Source organism: Oppia nitens, unplaced genomic scaffold (genome assembly GCF_028296485.1).
Source record: "Oppia nitens isolate AA-2021 unplaced genomic scaffold, nextdenovo-longstitch-racon4-pilon3 scaffold3_pilon_pilon_pilon, whole genome shotgun sequence".
In the NCBI taxonomy this organism is placed as follows: Eukaryota; Metazoa; Arthropoda; class Arachnida; order Sarcoptiformes; family Oppiidae; genus Oppia; species Oppia nitens.
The window spans coordinates 3,240,021-3,259,573 of NW_026533221.1; the positions used below are offsets into that span (position 1 = coordinate 3,240,021).

Genomic DNA, 19,553 nt, shown 5'->3' on the forward strand with positions numbered 1-19,553 from the left:
CAATAAATAAAATATAAATAATATTTTATAAATATAATGTTTATAATTATATAGTAGATTCTAATAGTAAGTAGAATATTAATTTAAAAACTAATTAATATCATAATATTATAAGAATATTTCTAAAATATTAATACATAATAATAAATAAATATTTAATATATATATACAGTATATACAGTATAATCACAAACTAGACTATAAGTGACCAAAAAAGCGTCTCAACCCACTTAAGTCGGGCTTCAGTATAATAAGCAAATGCGATGTCGGGTTTGGTGTATATTAGAGCACAGGTAGTAATAGTTGTAACTGTTCGCCGAAAAAGACAGGTTTTGCTCACAGTTTTTCATTGACTCCAAAAAACAGATCAGAAAAATGTTTTTTTTTCTGTTAAATTACATTTGTTAAGAAACACAGACTCGCATAGCCGTCATTCAAACGAGTTATAGCTCTGACTGTACATACCATTCCCTGTTTGTTGTGTTGTTGTTATTATTGCCTACCTGTGTGTGTGTGTGCCTCTATCACTATCACATCATTAGCCAATATATACAGAGACACATATATTGAGGTGTTATACACGAAGATTTTATTCAAAAAGTTTTTTTCTTATTTCTACTAAAGTTTACCACAATTTTATAAAATATCTATTTATTATATTGTCATATAAATTGGTGTGTGATATGTGTGTTGTTATGCCATAAAGTTGTGGATAATGCCACTAATCAGTCACGAGTTATGCCATAAAACGGTGCAAAAGTAATCATCAATTATATATATATTTAGATATCAATAGAAAAATCGGTTATTTTTTTAGTCGATATGACGGACTTTTCCGGATCTGTTTCGCCGAAAATAAACTCAAAGAAGGTATCCATTCATACAATTATTTATTTTTTTATATTAAATGTTTGTAATAATTAAAGTTTTTTTTCTTCAAAAATATCTACATTTAAAAACTTTTATAAAGTTATATAAAATATCATTAAATGAAGATTTTTAATCAGATTTATCGTTAATATTGAAAAATAATTTTATTAATATTATTAATTGCTTTAATTTTTCTGGTTTTGTGTGGATTTTTAAAAAACCTATAATTAATTTCAATTATAATTATTATTCCATCCTTGGATTTAATATAAAACATTGACTATTTGTAAGTTATATATAACTTAGTTATATGTGTATAAATATGTGTATATATTCACATAAAATGATTTAATCTTTTATACTTTATTTGCAATATCAGTGTTAAGGATAATATACAGCTCTATATAAACGCCCGATCAGGTTATGTCTGTGCAATTTATTGAGTATTTATTTAAAAATAAAATAAAATACATTTCCTTTTTTTATTGAATTTTCAATCAAACTATAATTATTTAAATTTATGAAAATTCATTATTATTTAGTACTGTATAAAGGATTGTATGTTATAAAGGAATTGTTTTCACTAAACAAGAAAAAAAATTAATTGATTGGTTTTTTGAGAAATATTTTTAAAATATATATTATATATAAAGTATTAATGAGTTTTTTATAATCATTTGTTTAGAGGAAGTGTCTTATATTTGACTTATAATTTTTTGAAAAATTTATTAAAAATAAATAAATAAAATAACATTAAACTGAATGACATATAATAAAAATATTTTTATATAACAATATTTAAAATTATAATATTTAATAATAAGTTGTATACAAATTCTGTTATATTATTTACGCCAATTGAAAACAAATGAGATTATTTAAGCTAACATTTAATAGAAATTAAATTTATATTTTTAATAGTAATACAATTCAAAATGTTTTTACAGTTTGATTTTAACTAATTAATAGTGTAAAATGAATTTTCAATAAAGTTATAATAATACTAAAAAGTGATTTACATTTACTAAATAGTATCATATATTTTTGTATTTATTCTCAAATAACCTCAAATATTATTAGTAATACATTATTATTATTAGTATTATTATTATTATGACTGTCGTTCCTATACTTGTAATGTATATTTTAATGTTACGCTTTGCAATTATAGGAACTATCTGAGCGAAATGCACTGATAATATTTAGGTTAGAAATTATAACTAAAGCATTCAATTTATGGATATTATATAAAATGTTTTTATTTTGCAATACTATACAATTGTGTATTATAAATTAAAAATGTTTATTAATCTATTAGTCTTAATAATAATTAAAAAATAATTAGCAATGTATAGCATCTAAATAACAATATTAATAATCATTAATTAATTATAGTTTTATTAGTTTGACTGATTATAAAGCATTATATTATATACAGTAGATTAGCTATGAAAAAATTGCTATTATTAAATAATATAGTTTATGTTTATTGAAAATAACTAATACAGAAAATAGTATGCATAGTAATATACTTTAAATATAATAAAGTTGTAATTAGGATGTAAAATTTTTTTTTTGTTTTGTAACTAAACTTTATTGTGTTAATTGCATTTATGAAAGTTGGATATACAAATTAAAATTAAAAGTTATTTGTTACAATTGTTAAGAATATTATTTTTATTTTTAATAATAGAAATAATGATTTTAAAGTCAAATATAAGTGATTATGATATAATAATAATAATAGTTTGTTAATGTTCCACAATTTTATGTCATTGATTATAAATTATAATGAACTTATATTACTATAAAGTCAATGTCTAATAGTGTTAGACTCCTTATATTTATATAACTAAATTAATATACAGTATTATACACTATATACATACATGTATTAAACATTATTTTAGGGAAAAATAATTTAATATATTTGTTTTATAATAATTATTTTAAAAAAAAGTTTTTATGGAAAGTTTTTTATTTGACCCTCATTACATTGTGATACTCGTGCCAACATTTCTAATATATTAATCATAAATTTATACATTTTGTATTATTAATAAAAAACTTTTTAAAAAACATTAATGTATCTATAATAATATTTTATTTTATTTTATACATGATACACAACTGTATAAATTGTTTATTTAAAATTAATTTTTTCTCAACAAATGATAATATTTTTATTTTATTTTTGTTAAACACTATTATGCAAACTAAATGGCCCTGAATTTCGGGCAAATATTTACACACAAATACAACACACACACACACACCTAATAAACATTTTTCAAAAAATTATTATTATTATTATCGCTATAATTATTTATTAGATTTTATGTAAGAATTATTTTTTTCTAACCATCAACCATTATTACATTATTAAGCAATGATAACTGTTTTTTATTTATTTTGACACCTATATAGCTAATGCTGGTTATTAAGTATTAAACAATGACTTTATTTTCCTAATCTTTTTTTTCTCTCTCTCTAATTCATAATTTATAGGTTTTCAAGTCATTTCTGCAATTATTTATATTATTCAACATTGGATTACAACAACATCTATATGTAGAGTCAAAGCGTATCTTAAGTAAGAAATTTGTGTTTTTTTTGCTGTTATTATTATTTAATACTAAACTACTTATATGAATGTTATTTTTTTCTTTAACTACAAACAACTTTATAATTTATATAACTAACTTAACATACCGGTAAAGTAGCTCCTAAAATAAATTGTTATATATATATATAATTTATTTATTAAAATAGTAAAAATAATAACACAATCTTATGCTACTTAAAAGTTTTTTTTTCAGTTTTATAGTTTGATGCCTAATAAAAACATTTGTTTTTGCAAACTATTGTGTTTGTGAATGTGTGTGTATTAACATAATTATATCACAATTAGCATTGAGATAATTAACAAACAAATTTTGTTGTTTATTTCAGTTATCTTTTTTTTCCTGAAACTATTATTTATTTATTTACTTATATAAACTTTTTTATTTTTAGGGAAAAATCCAAATTAATATCTTATAATTAAACTGCGAGACAATAGAAATATAAAAGCAATGACACAATAATTATATTCAATTATTATTATTATTATTTTACAATGTTTTTCTAGACACACATTTGTTAAACCAAAAATTAACATCAAATGCAAAGCCAAACAAGAAATTGGTCTGTTATTACACCAATTGGTCACAATATCGACCAAAAGAAGGCAAATATTTACCAGAAAATATTGATCCAAATATCTGTACACATATTATATTCAGGTATTTTGTTTGCCCGACAAAAAAAATACTAATCACATAAAATAAAATTTTGTTTTTTTAATAAATATAATAATATTTTAAAAAGTTATTAATAGTTAAAAATTAATCTAATTAACTAACAATTTTACAATAGTAAAATTTATTATCGCAATTACTGTTAATAATATAAAAATTAATTAATTTACTAAAATTAATTTATGACTTGTTTGATAATAGCATAATAAATTATAAACTACAGAGAAATAAATAATAAATAAATTTTTTTTTTAGTTAATTATCAGATTTAAGATTAAAACCGACATCAGATTTAGAGATATGAATTAATAGTCCAATAAATTATAGATAAATGATTTTTTTTGTAAAATTAAAAAAAAAGATATTGAGTGATAATTATAAACATTTATATATAAATAAATTTATATACCTGTATATATATATATATATATATATATAAAATATTAGAAAATATAAACCATGTAGTTTAACATTGGATTTGTTTTAATTTATAAATTAAAAAATATCAGCTTCGGGTGGATGAAAGCAAACAAACTGACCTCATTTGATGCAACAGATGAGACTAATAATGGCAAAAAAGGCACTTACGAGAGGGTCGTTGATCTCAAAAAACAAAACCCAAATCTTAAAGTATTGCTGGCCGTCGGTATGGATATTAATAATAGTCAATCAAAAATCAATAAATATATTTTTGATTGTCATATATAAATATATAATTATCTAAATAATTTAAATTAGGGGGCTGGTCGTTTGGCACCGAGAGGTTTAAAGTGATGTCATCAAACAGATATAATAGACAAGTATTTATATTCAGTGCAATGGACTATTTGAGACAAAGAAATTTTGATGGTATGTGTAATAAATAGTTTTTTATTTTAAATATAAACAATAATTAATATCTTTATGTCTTTGAATTGTGTCATCAAATAGGTCTCGATCTCGATTGGGAATTCCCGAAGGGTTCAGACGACAAAAAGAATTTTGTCGACTTATTAAAGGTTTTTAACAGAATATTCTTCTAAAAAAACATTATTTAATAATAATAATAATAATCCAATATTTGAAAAATTATTACTATATAGGAATTGCGGGAAGCATTTGAAGCCGAGGCCAAAGAAAAACGATTGCCGCGACTAATATTGACAGCCGCCGTATCGGCCGGTTCTGACACTGTACGCGGCGGCTATGATGTGCCAGCAGTTGCAGCGTTTGTTTATTTATTTTATATTATAAATTCAATTTTTTTTAGATATTTAATAATTCAAATCTAATAAGATTTTTAATTATAGTTATATAGATTTCCTAAACATCATGTCCTATGACTTTCACGGCAAATGGGAACCGAAGACTGGACACAATGCACCTCTATTTGCACTGTCAGATGAAACTGATTGGCGCAAACAACTGTGTGTTGTCAGTAAATATATTATATCTTATATGAATATTATATAATTTATTTATTTTAATTTACTAATGCTAACATTAAATTATTTTGAATTAATATTAGGAATTTGGTGTAAAATTATGGGAACGCATGGGAGCGCCTAAAGATAAAATAGTGGTTGGATTGGCTACTTATGGTATGTCATAAAAAATGTCAACCATTTCATAAAATAATTGATTTACATATTTATATAATCCATTAAATCCTTTAATTAAGGTCGAAGTTTTACGTTAACAAATCCGGCCAATAATGGTATGAACGCTCCGTCATCGGGTGGCGGCAAAGCTGGTGAATACAGCAAAGAGTCGGGATTTCTGGCCTTCTATGAGATCTGCGATCTGTTGAAGAATGGCGCCACTTATATATGGGATGAACAACAGAAAGTGCCGTATTTGGTAGATGGAGACCAATGGGTCGGATTTGACGACGAAAGGTCTATCAGAAGTAAACTGAAATGGATTCTCGACAACGATTACGCCGGCGCTATGGTCTGGACAGTAGATATGGACGACTTTCACGGCAAATGCTCCGGTAGAAAGTATCCTCTGATTGGTATTATGGGCGAAGAACTTCTTGGAAAACCCAAAGAATCATCAAATTTTGATTCAATTGTTAAAAAAGCGTCGTCTAATCCGTTGATCAAAGAGCAGCCATCGGTTCCAAACGCTGATCAAAATTCCATTCACGAGAAAAATGATTTGACATCCACTACAACGGATACTTTGGCTACAAATTCTTTGCCCAAACTATCCGATGACGAGTTGACTAATGCACGCGTTGTGTGCTATTACACAAACTGGTCCAATAAGAGGCCCGGTATTGGAAAGTTCGAACCCGAGCACTTGGATCCCAATCTGTGTACACATATTATCTTTGCTTTCGCTAATCTGAACAGCGAGTTCAAGATCAGTGCCAGCGAGGAAACTGATGAAACAGTTGGATCACAACAGGGTCTTTACGAACGTGTGATTGCCATCAAAGAGAAAAATCCTAATTTGAAAGTAATGCTAGCAGTGGGCGGTTGGATGATGGGTCCGACACCATTCAAACAGCTTACGGAAAACACATACAGACAAACATTGTTCATATTTAACGTCATTGAGTTTCTCCGTAAGAAAGGCTTCGACGGACTTGACATCTGTTGGGAGTTCCCGCGCGGACCGGAAGATAAGGAACGATATGTCAATCTACTTAAGGTTGTTATGATTGTATAATAATTATATATTTAACATACGTTTGCCACTCTCAGGAATTGCGAGAGGCTTTCGATGGTGAGGCCAAAGGATCAGGAAAACAGCGACTTTTGCTGACAGCAGCCGTTCCCGCAAGTTTTGAGGCCATCAATAGTGGTTTCAATGTACCAGAAATTAATAAGTAAACATCATATATATATATATTTATACAGTATATAGTTTGAAATTAATTCTTAAAAATTACTGTAATACTATTAATTCATTATAAGATACTTAGATTTTATGAGTATAATGAGCTATGATTTTCACGGAGATTGGGAACAAACTGTTAACCATAATTCACCGCTATTTGCATTAAATACGGCTTCTGGTTATCAAAAGAAGTTGACTGTGGTATGACTGTATGACTGTCTGATATTACAGACTAAAATAATTTTTTTTTAAGTTTATTTAATTAATAAATATATTTATATATATTTTTAAAGGATTTCAGTGTTGGTGAATGGGTTAGTAAGGGTGCCTCCAAAGAGAAACTAGTGGTTGGTTTACCAACATATGGTAATTATTTTTAAACTAGTAATAATCACTTTTTAATAATAAATTTTTTTATAAAAATTTTGTTTTAATTATCGGTAATAGGCCGTACTTTTACACTGAGTAGTCCTAATCTTACTGACATCAATGCACCGGCACTTAAAGGTGGTCTTCCCGGACAATATACACGAGAATCTGGATTTTTAGCATTTTTTGAAGTAAATAATATTTTTTTAAACAACAAATTATTATAAAACAAATTAAAAAAAATTATTTCATTACATTTGCATAGATCTGTGATCTCTTGAAAATGGGAGCAACACTTGTCTGGGATAACGAACAGATGGTTCCCTATGCATACTCTGGTGACCAATGGGTCTGTTATCTGTTAAAACTTTGTTTTAAAATAGATTTTTTATTAGCAAACAAACAAACAATTAATATAATTATGATTTTAGGTTGGATTTGATGATCCAAGAAGTTTTAAAGTTAAAGTATGTAATTATTGAGAAAATTATAAAACAAAATATTTATTAATTTAATATTATAACAATAAATTAATCTCATTATACAAATGTATGTCTTTATAATAATAGATTCAATGGCTTAAACAAGCTGGATATGGAGGCATTATGATCTGGTATTTATTATTATAAAAAATCGATTTATACTAAAAACTAATAAATAAAAAAATGTTGTCACAAACTCAGGTCAATAGACATGGATGACTTTTCGGGCTCATGTATGGGACAAAAGTATCCATTGATTAATGCGGCCAAAGAAGAGCTTAAGGGTTATAAAGTGGCAAATTTGGAGGCAATTAACACTAAGGTTGCGCTCACTAAAGGTTTGAAATTTTTGTTGTATAAAAATATGACTTAAATATAATAAAATTATTTACATATTTTTATGTGTTTCTAATATCACTTATTTTTCAGAGAAAAAAAATAAAGATGAAGTAAAGTGTGAGGAAGCGGACGGACACATCTCATACCATAAAGATAAGACTGACTGTGCGATGTACTACATGTGCGAAGGCACCCGTCGTCATCATATGCCGTGTCCACAGAACCTGGTCTTCAATCTCAAAGAAAATGTATGCGATTGGCCTGAAAATGTCGAGGGATGTGAATCACACATCACTAATAAAGATAATTAAAAATTAAACTTAAATTATTATTATTATTATATATTTTATTTTTTATAAGTATATGTAACTTGTGTTTGTGTTGATACAAAAAACTGCCGATTTTATTACATATGAGATTTTATTTTTAAATATTAATATTTACTATTAATTTTTTCATATTTTATATTATTAATTGTTAAGTTATATGTATATTCTTAAATAGCACTTTAAAATATTTTTTATAATAATATAATATTATTACTTAATTTATAATTATTGATAATAATTAAAAATAGACCATCACATTGTAAATATTTATTTTTTATTTGTTTTTATAATTAATGAGTTTAATATTACATATTAGTAATGACTAGATATGAAACTATGAAAGTTTTTAAAATTTTATGACTTAAATGAAAATTTAATATTTATAAGATATGTATCACAACTTAATACCAATAAAGTTGCCATCAATTGTGTGCCTTCTTTGACTAACTTTACAAATCTGATGGCATTTATTTCATTAATATCACTGAATTTATGCGAAATATTCACTTTTCGCCACCGATTCTCGTAATTGTATTCAATCAATATGTTTGATGACTCTTTAGTCAACAATATTATCAATGATTTCATGTTTTGTTGTGTATATAAATTTATTGGAAGTCCATTACAATCAACTGAATAGTCGTTTTTATTGTGAATGTTAGTACAATCACTAAATAAAAAACACTTAATGTCCAAAATTTCTTCTTTAAAGTCAAATAGCTTTTGTTTATGTGAGTTATCGGTAATGATATCAATAGCTTTCCGAAGTTTGCCATTAAACGGATCACTTTTGACCACAATTATTGATCTAAAGTCAGATATGTTGATTGAAAACTTATGAATTGTAAAGCAATCGGTTTCAATAGTTGTATAGATATCGAGATTTTTTATGTCAACCGCAATAAAATTGTGTGTATTATTATGGGATGACAGTGTGTCCAACCATACCAGTCCTGAAACAGTATTAACATCGGCCGCAACAATCTTCGATGACTTGTCATTGAATATCATACTACTGTCGGTTTGTTTTTTATTAATCATATCATATCTACAGACTAGTCCTGCTTTGCCGACAATAATAGCCGATTCCAGTTCTTCAATGTAAAAGCCATCGCAGATATCAAATGTGACGCCAATTAGTTCAACATTTATGCCATCCTTGACTTTGGACGTCGTTTTATACGATCGATTACTGCATACAATTTTTTTAGCATTGTTTGTCACACCAATTATAAAGGCATTCTTAAGAAACAAATGTGTCTTAAGACAGTTCTTCATATTATCGGTGCAAAGGATTGACAACTCATTGACAAATCGGTTATTTTTGCAGAAGAGTACAACTTTTGAACGATCAGAACTGATAACAATTCTGTAGTCAATCTTTACATTATTATTAGCTTTGAGACCAAGTAGTAGTTCACTACTTCGGCGACGAAACCATTGAGTGGTCGACTCTTTTGATTGGATAGACCTTTCCAATTGAGATGTGATTTGTTTGACATAAAATGATCGTTTAGTTGCCATATATTTGCGTTTCGGTAGTTTAATCTCATTGAATGCCACTCTTTTCAGATCAATGACATCGTAACAGTTTTTAGCCGCTTCTCGGATACTATATATCATTTCACCCGAACTGTTGGTTTCATCTGTAAAATCTTTGTCTAATCCCATCTTAATTAAAGCCAAACCAAATCTGAACAATACTTTTACCCCTTCTAACCAAAAACAATCCATTATATATAAGCGAACCTAATATTATTTAATTAAAAAATATATATAATTATATGACCAAAAAAGTGCTAATAAATTAAATTGAATCTTATTTATGGTCACATTATTTAGTCTTATTTATTTATTTTTAAAAAACGTGTTAAACTTTAATTTATTTATTAGTGTTTAAAAATTTTCTATGATTTTGCCATAACTTTAAAATGTCGATTTAAATAGAAAAGTGTGTCGAGTGTTGAAAACTTATACAAAACTTAAGTTATAAGTTATTTAAAAGGAAAGACTGATTTCGTGAACTTGTAGTTTCTGGGTAACAGATGAACCCTATGTCCAAACCATTTGAAAAACCTTTTTAAAAGCTTTTATTGTGTATATATTTGGCAACAATTGAATGAAAAGCACACATCACTTGTATGGCGTGTGTCTCTTACAAACACCAGTCCTCTCTCTCTCTCTCTCTCTCTCTCTCTCTCTCTCTCTCTCTCTCTCTCTCTCTCTCTTTATTGACATATCTCTTAAAGTTTACTTTTTTGTAGTCAAATACATAATAATAAATATTAAATATACATGAAAATTATTAGACTTGTCTATCATTTTTTTATATTAATAAATATTAATTATTATGCTAAATAATAATAATAATTGCCATTAAAATTTATTTATCAACTGAACCAAAACTAAGCTATACTATAGTATGAATAAATTGATGTACAATTGATGTACTGAAACACGCGTTCACTAGTACGTGGTAGTAAACTGAGGCACGTGCCCATAGACCGACAGAACCAGGTGTTATTCATCACTAGTAACAGGTAATACACGCTTGAATAAGGCTCTGAGCGCTCCCTTTAATTTTCTAGTACTCCCTAAGCCATCAGTCAGAGTAGTAAAGAGAGCTATAAATGTAAAGCATCTGGTATTCAGAGCCACGCGACACATGCAGACCATCGATGCCATACATTAGACTATAACCAGAAAGAGAGAGAGAGAGAGAGTCTGTATACAACACAATACAACTGGTCATTGAAAGGGCAGATGCTTTGTTGTTGTCTAAACTCTTTGAATGTGATGTTTTAAAAGCCTCATAATTATCGGCAACACATGCCATACAGGCTATGGGCTACGGCTATGCTCTGAATGATATCTAATTGATTGAAACCATCCATAAGTCTATCAGTACTTCATTTGTTATTATTCTTATTATTGATATTTATATTTATATTTTACTGATTAAGTAGTATTGATATTTATTTTAGTTTTTTTTAGATTTTTATAGTTTTTTTGCTTTACTATTTTACTATTTTTTGGATCAAAATCACTATTAAAAGTTTAGTTGATTTTTTAAGATTATAAAATAAGATATAATAAAATCAATGCAGATGTTGTCCTCATAAACATTATAAATATGAAACTATAAAACTATCCTTGAATTCATTGAAGAAAAACTTTTCATTCAAACAATTATGAGATCTTTATTTACAAACACGTAATCTCTTATCTAAAGTTAGTTTTTTGAACACAATAAGAGTCTAACAAAAGTTTCTTTATATTCAATATATATAAATAGTATTAATAGGGAATATATTTCCTTTAAAAGCTAACACACATCTAACTTTACACTATGTTTAAGCAATGAATATCTAATAAACAAATATGAGTTACAAACAAAATAAATATCAATTTTATCGTCACTATTGTGCTGAATCCTTACCCTTATTTGCACAATATTTGCATTTAATGTTTCAGTTATTATTAAACATTAATTTTTTGGTTATAATCTTATTAGACGCTGTTTTTTGTTTATTTTTGTTTTGCATCCTTTCAATAACCAAAAAATAAATTATATATGATTTCCGGACAAATATGAATAAGCTTAAATAAGTGCTAAAAATAAACTTAAACATATAAACCTTACACAGTTAAACAGTTATCAACAACAATATTAGCAACAAATAAATCAATGGCTAGTTTTTTACAGAGAAAGAGAGTGAGTGAGTGAGAGAGAGAGAGAGAGAGAGAGAGAGAGAGAGAGAGAGAGAGGGGGGGGGAATTAATTATGAGTAGAAAAATAAGTTTTCAATAAAAATAAAATTTGATTTGAACTTTCACCAAATATAAAACTAACGTTAAATTCAGTTGTATTTTTGTATTTTTTGAAAATTTATGCTTTGGTTGTGTATGTATATGTGATGCCCTATTCAATGGCAACTATTGTGTTGTTAGGGTCTACTGACACCAGCACTGTTAGTACCAGAGAGAGAGAGAGAGAGAGAGAGAGAGAGAGAGAGAGAGAGAGAGAGAGAGAGAGAGAGAGAGAGAGTGAACACATACAGTATATAAATACATACATGTATTGGGCACTGGTAATAGAATAACCCGAGCTAATAGAGAGCTGATGCCCAAACGCCAGGTGCAGTTGTTTGGTTTTATGCTGGTTAGAGAGGGGGTATTGACTGGTGGAGGGGGAGTATTATCAACGAAACGCGTGCTCGAGATTTTGACGACGTGCTGCACGTATTGGGTCTTTGATGTGTTTGAGACCGCAGGCACTGTCAGCACACAACACAAGGGCTGCGCTAAGAGATGAACTCTGGGCTTAAAAACATCTGCAGTCAAGCAGTTTGGGCTCAGTTTAGACTCACTTCTCAGCAAACGAAGTGCTCTTCTCTACCGAAATAAATATATATATATTTCTCTTCAGTTATAGTGAAAGTTATACACTATTTTCAGTTTGAATTTTTATGATTGAAATCAATGAGTCTTCAAAAAAGAGACTTCATTTAAAATAGTACTTAAAAAAGTCGGTTTCAATTGAAAATAATTAGCAAAAAATAAAATTTATATATATATTATTATTAAGTGCTGTTTCAAAGTTATTTTTATATTGTTTTCTATCCTCAAAAACAATGTATTCACAAGTCATTGTCATCGCATCCATTATCACATCTATAGCAACGGCTCCAACAACAGTGATAGCCAGAGATGAGAGCAATCAGTTGTCAAATGCTATACTGCCAGTCAAACTACCAATTATGAAGTCGACGACGACTACTACTACTGGTGCTCCATCAACGAGCAGTAAGACTACAAATAAGGAGAAAAATTGGTCGCTAACTAAGGCCTGGCTTATCGATAATATCAATCGTTTGAGACACGAATTCATTGAACTCGAAAGGGATTACAACCATCACATCGAAAGCTCGGACGCCATGGAACTGGCAAAAGACAAACGTATGGTTCAGGATATGGCAATGCTTAGGGCCGACCATTCAATTCTGGCTCAACAGCAAAAACAAATCATTCAACTCATTAAGCAAAGAAGTCCATCAATGGGTTCCTATTTAAGAGAACAGCTCATCGCCAGCACTACCAGCAGCAGCACGACGTCATCGACCGTCAGTCCCAATAAGTCGCACCGCAAACGGGATTCTCATATTAGAAAATTTATCAAAAAAGAGCAGTCATTCGAGGATCAAACCAAACATAATATGTCTGAAGTTTTTGCTGAAATGACAGCATTACATGATATCACTATTAGTATGTTTGAAGACTTGATGGATATCCAAAAGAAAGTCAACGACAAATTGAATCAGTCATGAAATCAGTGATGAAATTAAATAATATATTGATTTCCTCAGATTTTTTATTATCAAATAATACTTCCAGTCATTGATGTGCTCTAATCTAATGTCAAACTAATATATTTTTTAAGACAATACTAGATCTCAAGATTTCAAGTGATATTAAAAAAACAATAGACGCTCTTCTCTCAAATTGTTTATATTAATTAAATGATAAACTCTTTTGAGTGTATTGTAAAAAAAGTTTGCGACAATTATTTAAAATATAGTTTTTTTAAATAAAATTATTTTTAATTATAATATTGTAAATAGTGATTTATGCACTATTATCTTATAAAAATAATAATAGAGATATTTATTTTTTTCTAAATAATAATTTATGTTATAATAGTAGAATAATTGTATGTAAAAAATATTATTTATCTCTATAATAATTTGTAAATATTAAATATTTAAGTCAATTTATTAAATAAATGCACTTTTTAACACTAATTTGTTTGTTTGTATTCATTGTCATATTATTATTATTATTACTCATGGTAAATATAGTTTTTTAAAAATAATAATTGATAATCAAATTGATAAATTATGTCAATTAATTTTTCTTAAATGTTAATGAGATAAATATTTTTTAGAAAACATAGAAAGTATAATTAATAATTGTATTAAACAAAACCCATACAATATGTGTAGTATTAATAATTATTAATTGTTACAAATTATTATTTTTATCTAAATGTTTTTGGTTATGGCATTGAAACATACTGTAGTGTGTGTTTCTATAGTAATAAATTGATTAGTGTGTGTATGTATGTGTGTCTGTGTGTGTGTATTTGTGTGTATGTGTATGTATGTGTTTTGTGTGTGTGTGTGTGTGTGTGTGTGTGTGTGTGTGTGTGTGTATCTATATGTGTGTCTAATTTATTATCATACAAATACAGTAATATCTATGGCCTCCCATTCCCTCCCGTTAGTCATATATAATTGACTTGAATCACGATTCTGGTGTTGAAAATTTTTAGACCCATATACTCATAAACAGGAATTTAGTTTTAAGAAATTTTTATTATTATTAATATTACATTTAATAACAATATTAGTGCCCGAAAGACACACAAAAAAATTATAATAAAAGTGAAACAGTCATGACTTGAGGGTTGGAGAGCATTAAACCAAAACCTTGAATTAAAATTTCAATGAATTTGCTAATACTGTATATAATAAACGGTTTGTTTTTAGTAAAAAAAACTTAAGTTATAAATGAAAAAACTTTGTAACAAATTTGCCGCAAATGCATGTTTGTTGTCGATGTTATTATTATTGTTAAATTAATTCAACAGTTATTACTTTTGTTTCTCTGAATTATCTAAATAAACCGTATATACCACACACATACACACATATTGTAACGTTTTTTTTTTTTAAATAATTGTATCAAAATTTTTCAACAAAAATAGTATATAAGTGTTGTCAATAATGAGACATACCTGCCAGGGAACAGCCGAGTGATATAGAGATAGAAACCAATTCAAAGACAAAGCGTTAGTTAACTCCTCTCGCATCTGTTCGCTTAGATGTTGGCCCTCAATGTTAGCACTGGTCGTTATGGTTGATATGAGATCTTTAAGGAGCATCTGGTCCGCCCTCGCACCTACAGTATAGGGGGTGGCAGAGAGAGAGGGAGAGAGAGAGAGAGAGAGAGAGAGTCATATAGTATATTAGACAACTATTATAATGTACTGTACCTCATAAAAAGCATATTATTTTCTATTATTTAATATATTGTATATTATGACTACAATTGAGTCGGTAATACATAAAATTATATATACAATAAATACACTTAGATTTTCTTAGAAGTTTGTTACGTTAAAAAATATAGTACAATATACAGTATAACTGGATTTTATTATTATTGCTTAAACGCCTATTTCTTAAATTTCAATGGGAAGTTACGGTAATATTACTATAAATTAAATACTTGATATTAACGGTATATATATATATATATATATATATATATATATATATTAATAATACATAACATGTATTATGCAGTACATATAAACCTACAGTACATATTTATTATATAAATAAATTATATATACAATAATTTTTGTGTAAAAAATAACACAAATTTCATATATATATATATAAATTTATAACAATACCTGTTAGATGATGATCGTAATAATGGGGTGGAAAATAGTGATCTATTATAGCAATGAAACCCCTAAATAATTGATAAAAATTAAACATATTTAACAATTTGCAATACAAATAACAATACAATTTTTTTAAAATTTAATAATACATTAATGAATATTCTTGATTGCCGTCAAATACAATCAAAAGTAGAGCTGCAATGAAGTTCATTCCCTGACAATAACCAACTCTAGGATTCACATGAATACAGTAACCAATGAGTATATTTCGCAACTTTGATATCTTAATATTAAATTTATTTACAATATTAGTTGTTGTAATTATCTATAAATTGCATAATAGTAACTTTCAACAACAAAAAACAATAATAATAATAAAAACTAACCCATTGATCATCTCTAATAAACATATGATGATTGGGAACCGTTCGCTTAATATCCAAATCAATTTGATTGTAGACTTCCGATTGGCAACCATTCACTTCATCCATGCTTTCATTGGATGCACAGTTTAATATGTCATTTATCTAATATTATAATTTACATCAAATATACTATAAATTAAATTATTTTTGCATTAATAATAATTAATAATAATAAATACGTCAATATTGATGTCAATCTTGGACCGGATGAAGACAAGCCATACATGTTGTCTCATATCATTGGGTATACCATAATCTCTGATCAAACACTTAATACTTTGACAACTTTCAGACCAGTGTTTCCTTGAATTAATGTCCAATAGTTGGCTCAATAGATGTTCAAAATATTGGTGATTAGTGTCACGATTTGACAGTTCGTTGTCACCAATTGATATAAATCCAAACTTATCCACACAATTATGGCCATCAAATGTGTGATAATATTTTCTCATCGATTTTAAAGCTCTTCTGAAAACTGGAGAATTGTTTTGAATCTGAAATTTTCAACAGAAAAGATAAATTAAAATAAATATATATTTAAAAAAAATATTATTATTTTTCATAAACTAAAAATAGACAAACTATTGATTACCTGATTTTGTAGGATAAGACACAAAAAATTGTAAATCATTTCATTGAAGTCGTCAAATATGTCAAACTTTTCGTTTATTAATAATTCATTGTTTTCTTCGAAAGATTGTTCACTAAAAAAACAATATATAAAAATAAATATATGAATAATTTATTACTTATAACATTAAAATAAAATAAAAAGTTATTGTTTTGAAAGATTAGTCAAATAATGTTATATAATGTTATGTAACGTTATGTCAATTTATGTAAATTACAATTATTTAGCAAAAAAAAGTTTGTTTAATAAAATACAATAATATATACAATAATGATAATAAAAGTCATACAAATTTATTGCCGAATCGGATGACGAACCGGAACGATATCTTCGATAATCAATTTTCCGTGTCTTTCGGCCACCACTTTGATGACAATGATTGGACTCAATGGTATTCATCAGTGAATTACATCCCATATTATTGTTTATGTCTATTGTCTTTTCAAACAAGTCTCTGATGATATCATCAGTCGGTTTGTCATCTCTGGTATGACAGACACTCATCATTTGGTGTCTGTTTGTTTATTCACCGCATATGTTATGAAAATCATTAAAACATAAACTATAAGTTTTTTTAGATTATTTAAATGTCAGTAATTTGTTTTGTTATTTGCACTAATTGTTTAACAATAATTAAAATATTAGTTATTAGCAACAAAATTCATTGTTATATATATTTTTTTATTGTTAAATGAGTTGTTATTTGAAATATTATTATATAACAGGTCTCTTAGTTATAATTTATAGATCAGAGTATATTATATATACTGTATTGTGAATATGTTGTCATATATCACTGATATGAAGACTTTTTTGGTGACTATCAATGTTATATCTTTAAGTCTTTAACTATAACACAACTACACAATTGAAAAAAAATTACACAACTTTTTTGATTTTCATAGTATATTCCTAAGTAATAAAATATACTAATAATTCAATTTTCATTTGACTTTATATATATATATATATATATATATATATATAGGTATGAAAACAGTTAGTAACAACAACAACACAATAATGATTCACCTGTTAAAATGCATTAAAATTGATGATTTTGTCATATTGTATATTAATATTTTATTGAAATTTATCTCACATTTGTCTGGACATATCTTTTCATGTATTGGTTGTACTGTTGCTATTCAAATGAAAACTACTTTTTCCAAAAAAATATAATAATATAAAACTTTTTTATTTAAATTTATATTGAATTGTCATTGAAGTGTATAATTAGTTTGACAAATACATAAATCATAACTGATTATAATCAAATTTATTATTAATATTTTTTTTTTAAAAAAAGTCCATAAGGTATCAATGTTGAACAATATTGGAAAACATCAAACATTAAAAACAATTCACAATATTAATTATAATATCATAATTAATAAAATTATTACAAAATAATATTAAAAAAGTTTTATTGAAATGTTAGTACTGTAATTACTCTAATATTACCAATGTTATTTATCCATAACAAATGTTGTTTACTTCAAAAAAAAAATCTTTAATAGATATATATATATAAATAGAAAAATTTTAAAAATTATTATAATTAACAATTAAAAGCATTATTGTATGCATTTATAAATCTATGTCCCAAATTTGAAACACATTAAAACAATTCATTGAAACAGCTGTCAAATGAATATGAATTAAAATATAATAAATTTTAAAATTAAACAACATTTGTCGATAATTTTTTTAAATAATAAAATTAATTTATATTTATTAAAAAAAACAAAAAAACAACTCTTTGATTAAATATTTTCTAACTAAAGTTAGTTATTTAGTTAGATATTTAAGTAATCATTAGATTATTTTAGAGCAATAATTTTTTTGCATACGAAAAAAATGTTAAAATAAACTTAATTATATATAACAGTTTAATAACCCTTAATTGTTATAATAATTGTTAATACTGTACACAAAATATAGTAAACATTACAAAAGATCATTGACATTTTAATAATATTAATAATATTAATAATACTGTAATATTTATATTATAATACAGTATTTATAAATATTTTAATAATAATACTACTTAACTAAAACTAGAAACTGAAAAAGTTTGCATACTTTGAAAGTTGTATTATAAAAACTAATAAATTATAAATAAATTTAATGGATAATTAGATGAATAATGTAATATTTTATGGATTTATTTAAATTTAGTAAATGAAAATATTTATGATATCATATTTTTATATAAATGAGTTGTATTATAAAACATAACTCATTTAAATTTAGCAATCATTTCTAAAAACAGTAATTTAAATTGACTATGATTATATATGTATTTTTTTAAAAAAATAATTAAATATAAATTATTTAATTTAAAACAAATTAATATAAATTTTAGTTTATTTAACTTATTTTTTGTTGTTGATGCAAATCTGTGATTAACTTAAATTATGTCAATTGATATGAGACAACAAAACTTTATTTGTCTTAATTCTATACATTATAGTTAGCCATCACTTACTTATAGTCTAAA

At 26.2% G+C, this 19,553-nt stretch overlaps 2 protein-coding genes across 2 annotated transcripts; one reads left to right on the forward strand and one right to left on the reverse strand.

The window, feature by feature from the left end:
* The first annotated feature begins 401 nt into the window (after positions 1-401).
* Positions 402-8,527, forward strand: LOC128958657 (probable chitinase 10). The gene is made up of 19 exons (XM_054304557.1): positions 402-870; positions 3,379-3,463; positions 4,001-4,154; positions 4,679-4,815; positions 4,908-5,018; positions 5,100-5,167; positions 5,252-5,376; positions 5,459-5,582; positions 5,677-5,749; positions 5,830-6,809; positions 6,863-6,987; positions 7,076-7,199; positions 7,292-7,364; positions 7,446-7,558; positions 7,633-7,716; positions 7,799-7,834; positions 7,937-7,980; positions 8,051-8,187; positions 8,279-8,527. Exons 1-19 carry the CDS (start codon positions 823-825, stop codon positions 8,497-8,499), a joined length of 2,862 nt encoding a protein of 953 aa, XP_054160532.1. The 5' UTR covers positions 402-822; the 3' UTR covers positions 8,500-8,527.
* A 344-nt stretch (positions 8,528-8,871) lies between these two features.
* LOC128957806 (uncharacterized) lies at positions 8,872-17,551 on the reverse strand. The gene is made up of 9 exons (XM_054303621.1): positions 17,337-17,551; positions 17,009-17,120; positions 16,596-16,910; positions 16,378-16,518; positions 16,141-16,274; positions 15,998-16,059; positions 15,314-15,477; positions 8,926-10,266; positions 8,872-8,877 (listed from the first exon to the last, which is right to left on the reverse strand). Exons 1-9 carry the CDS (start codon positions 17,549-17,551, stop codon positions 8,872-8,874), a joined length of 2,490 nt encoding a protein of 829 aa, XP_054159596.1.
* Between the last annotated feature and the right edge of the window lie 2,002 nt (positions 17,552-19,553).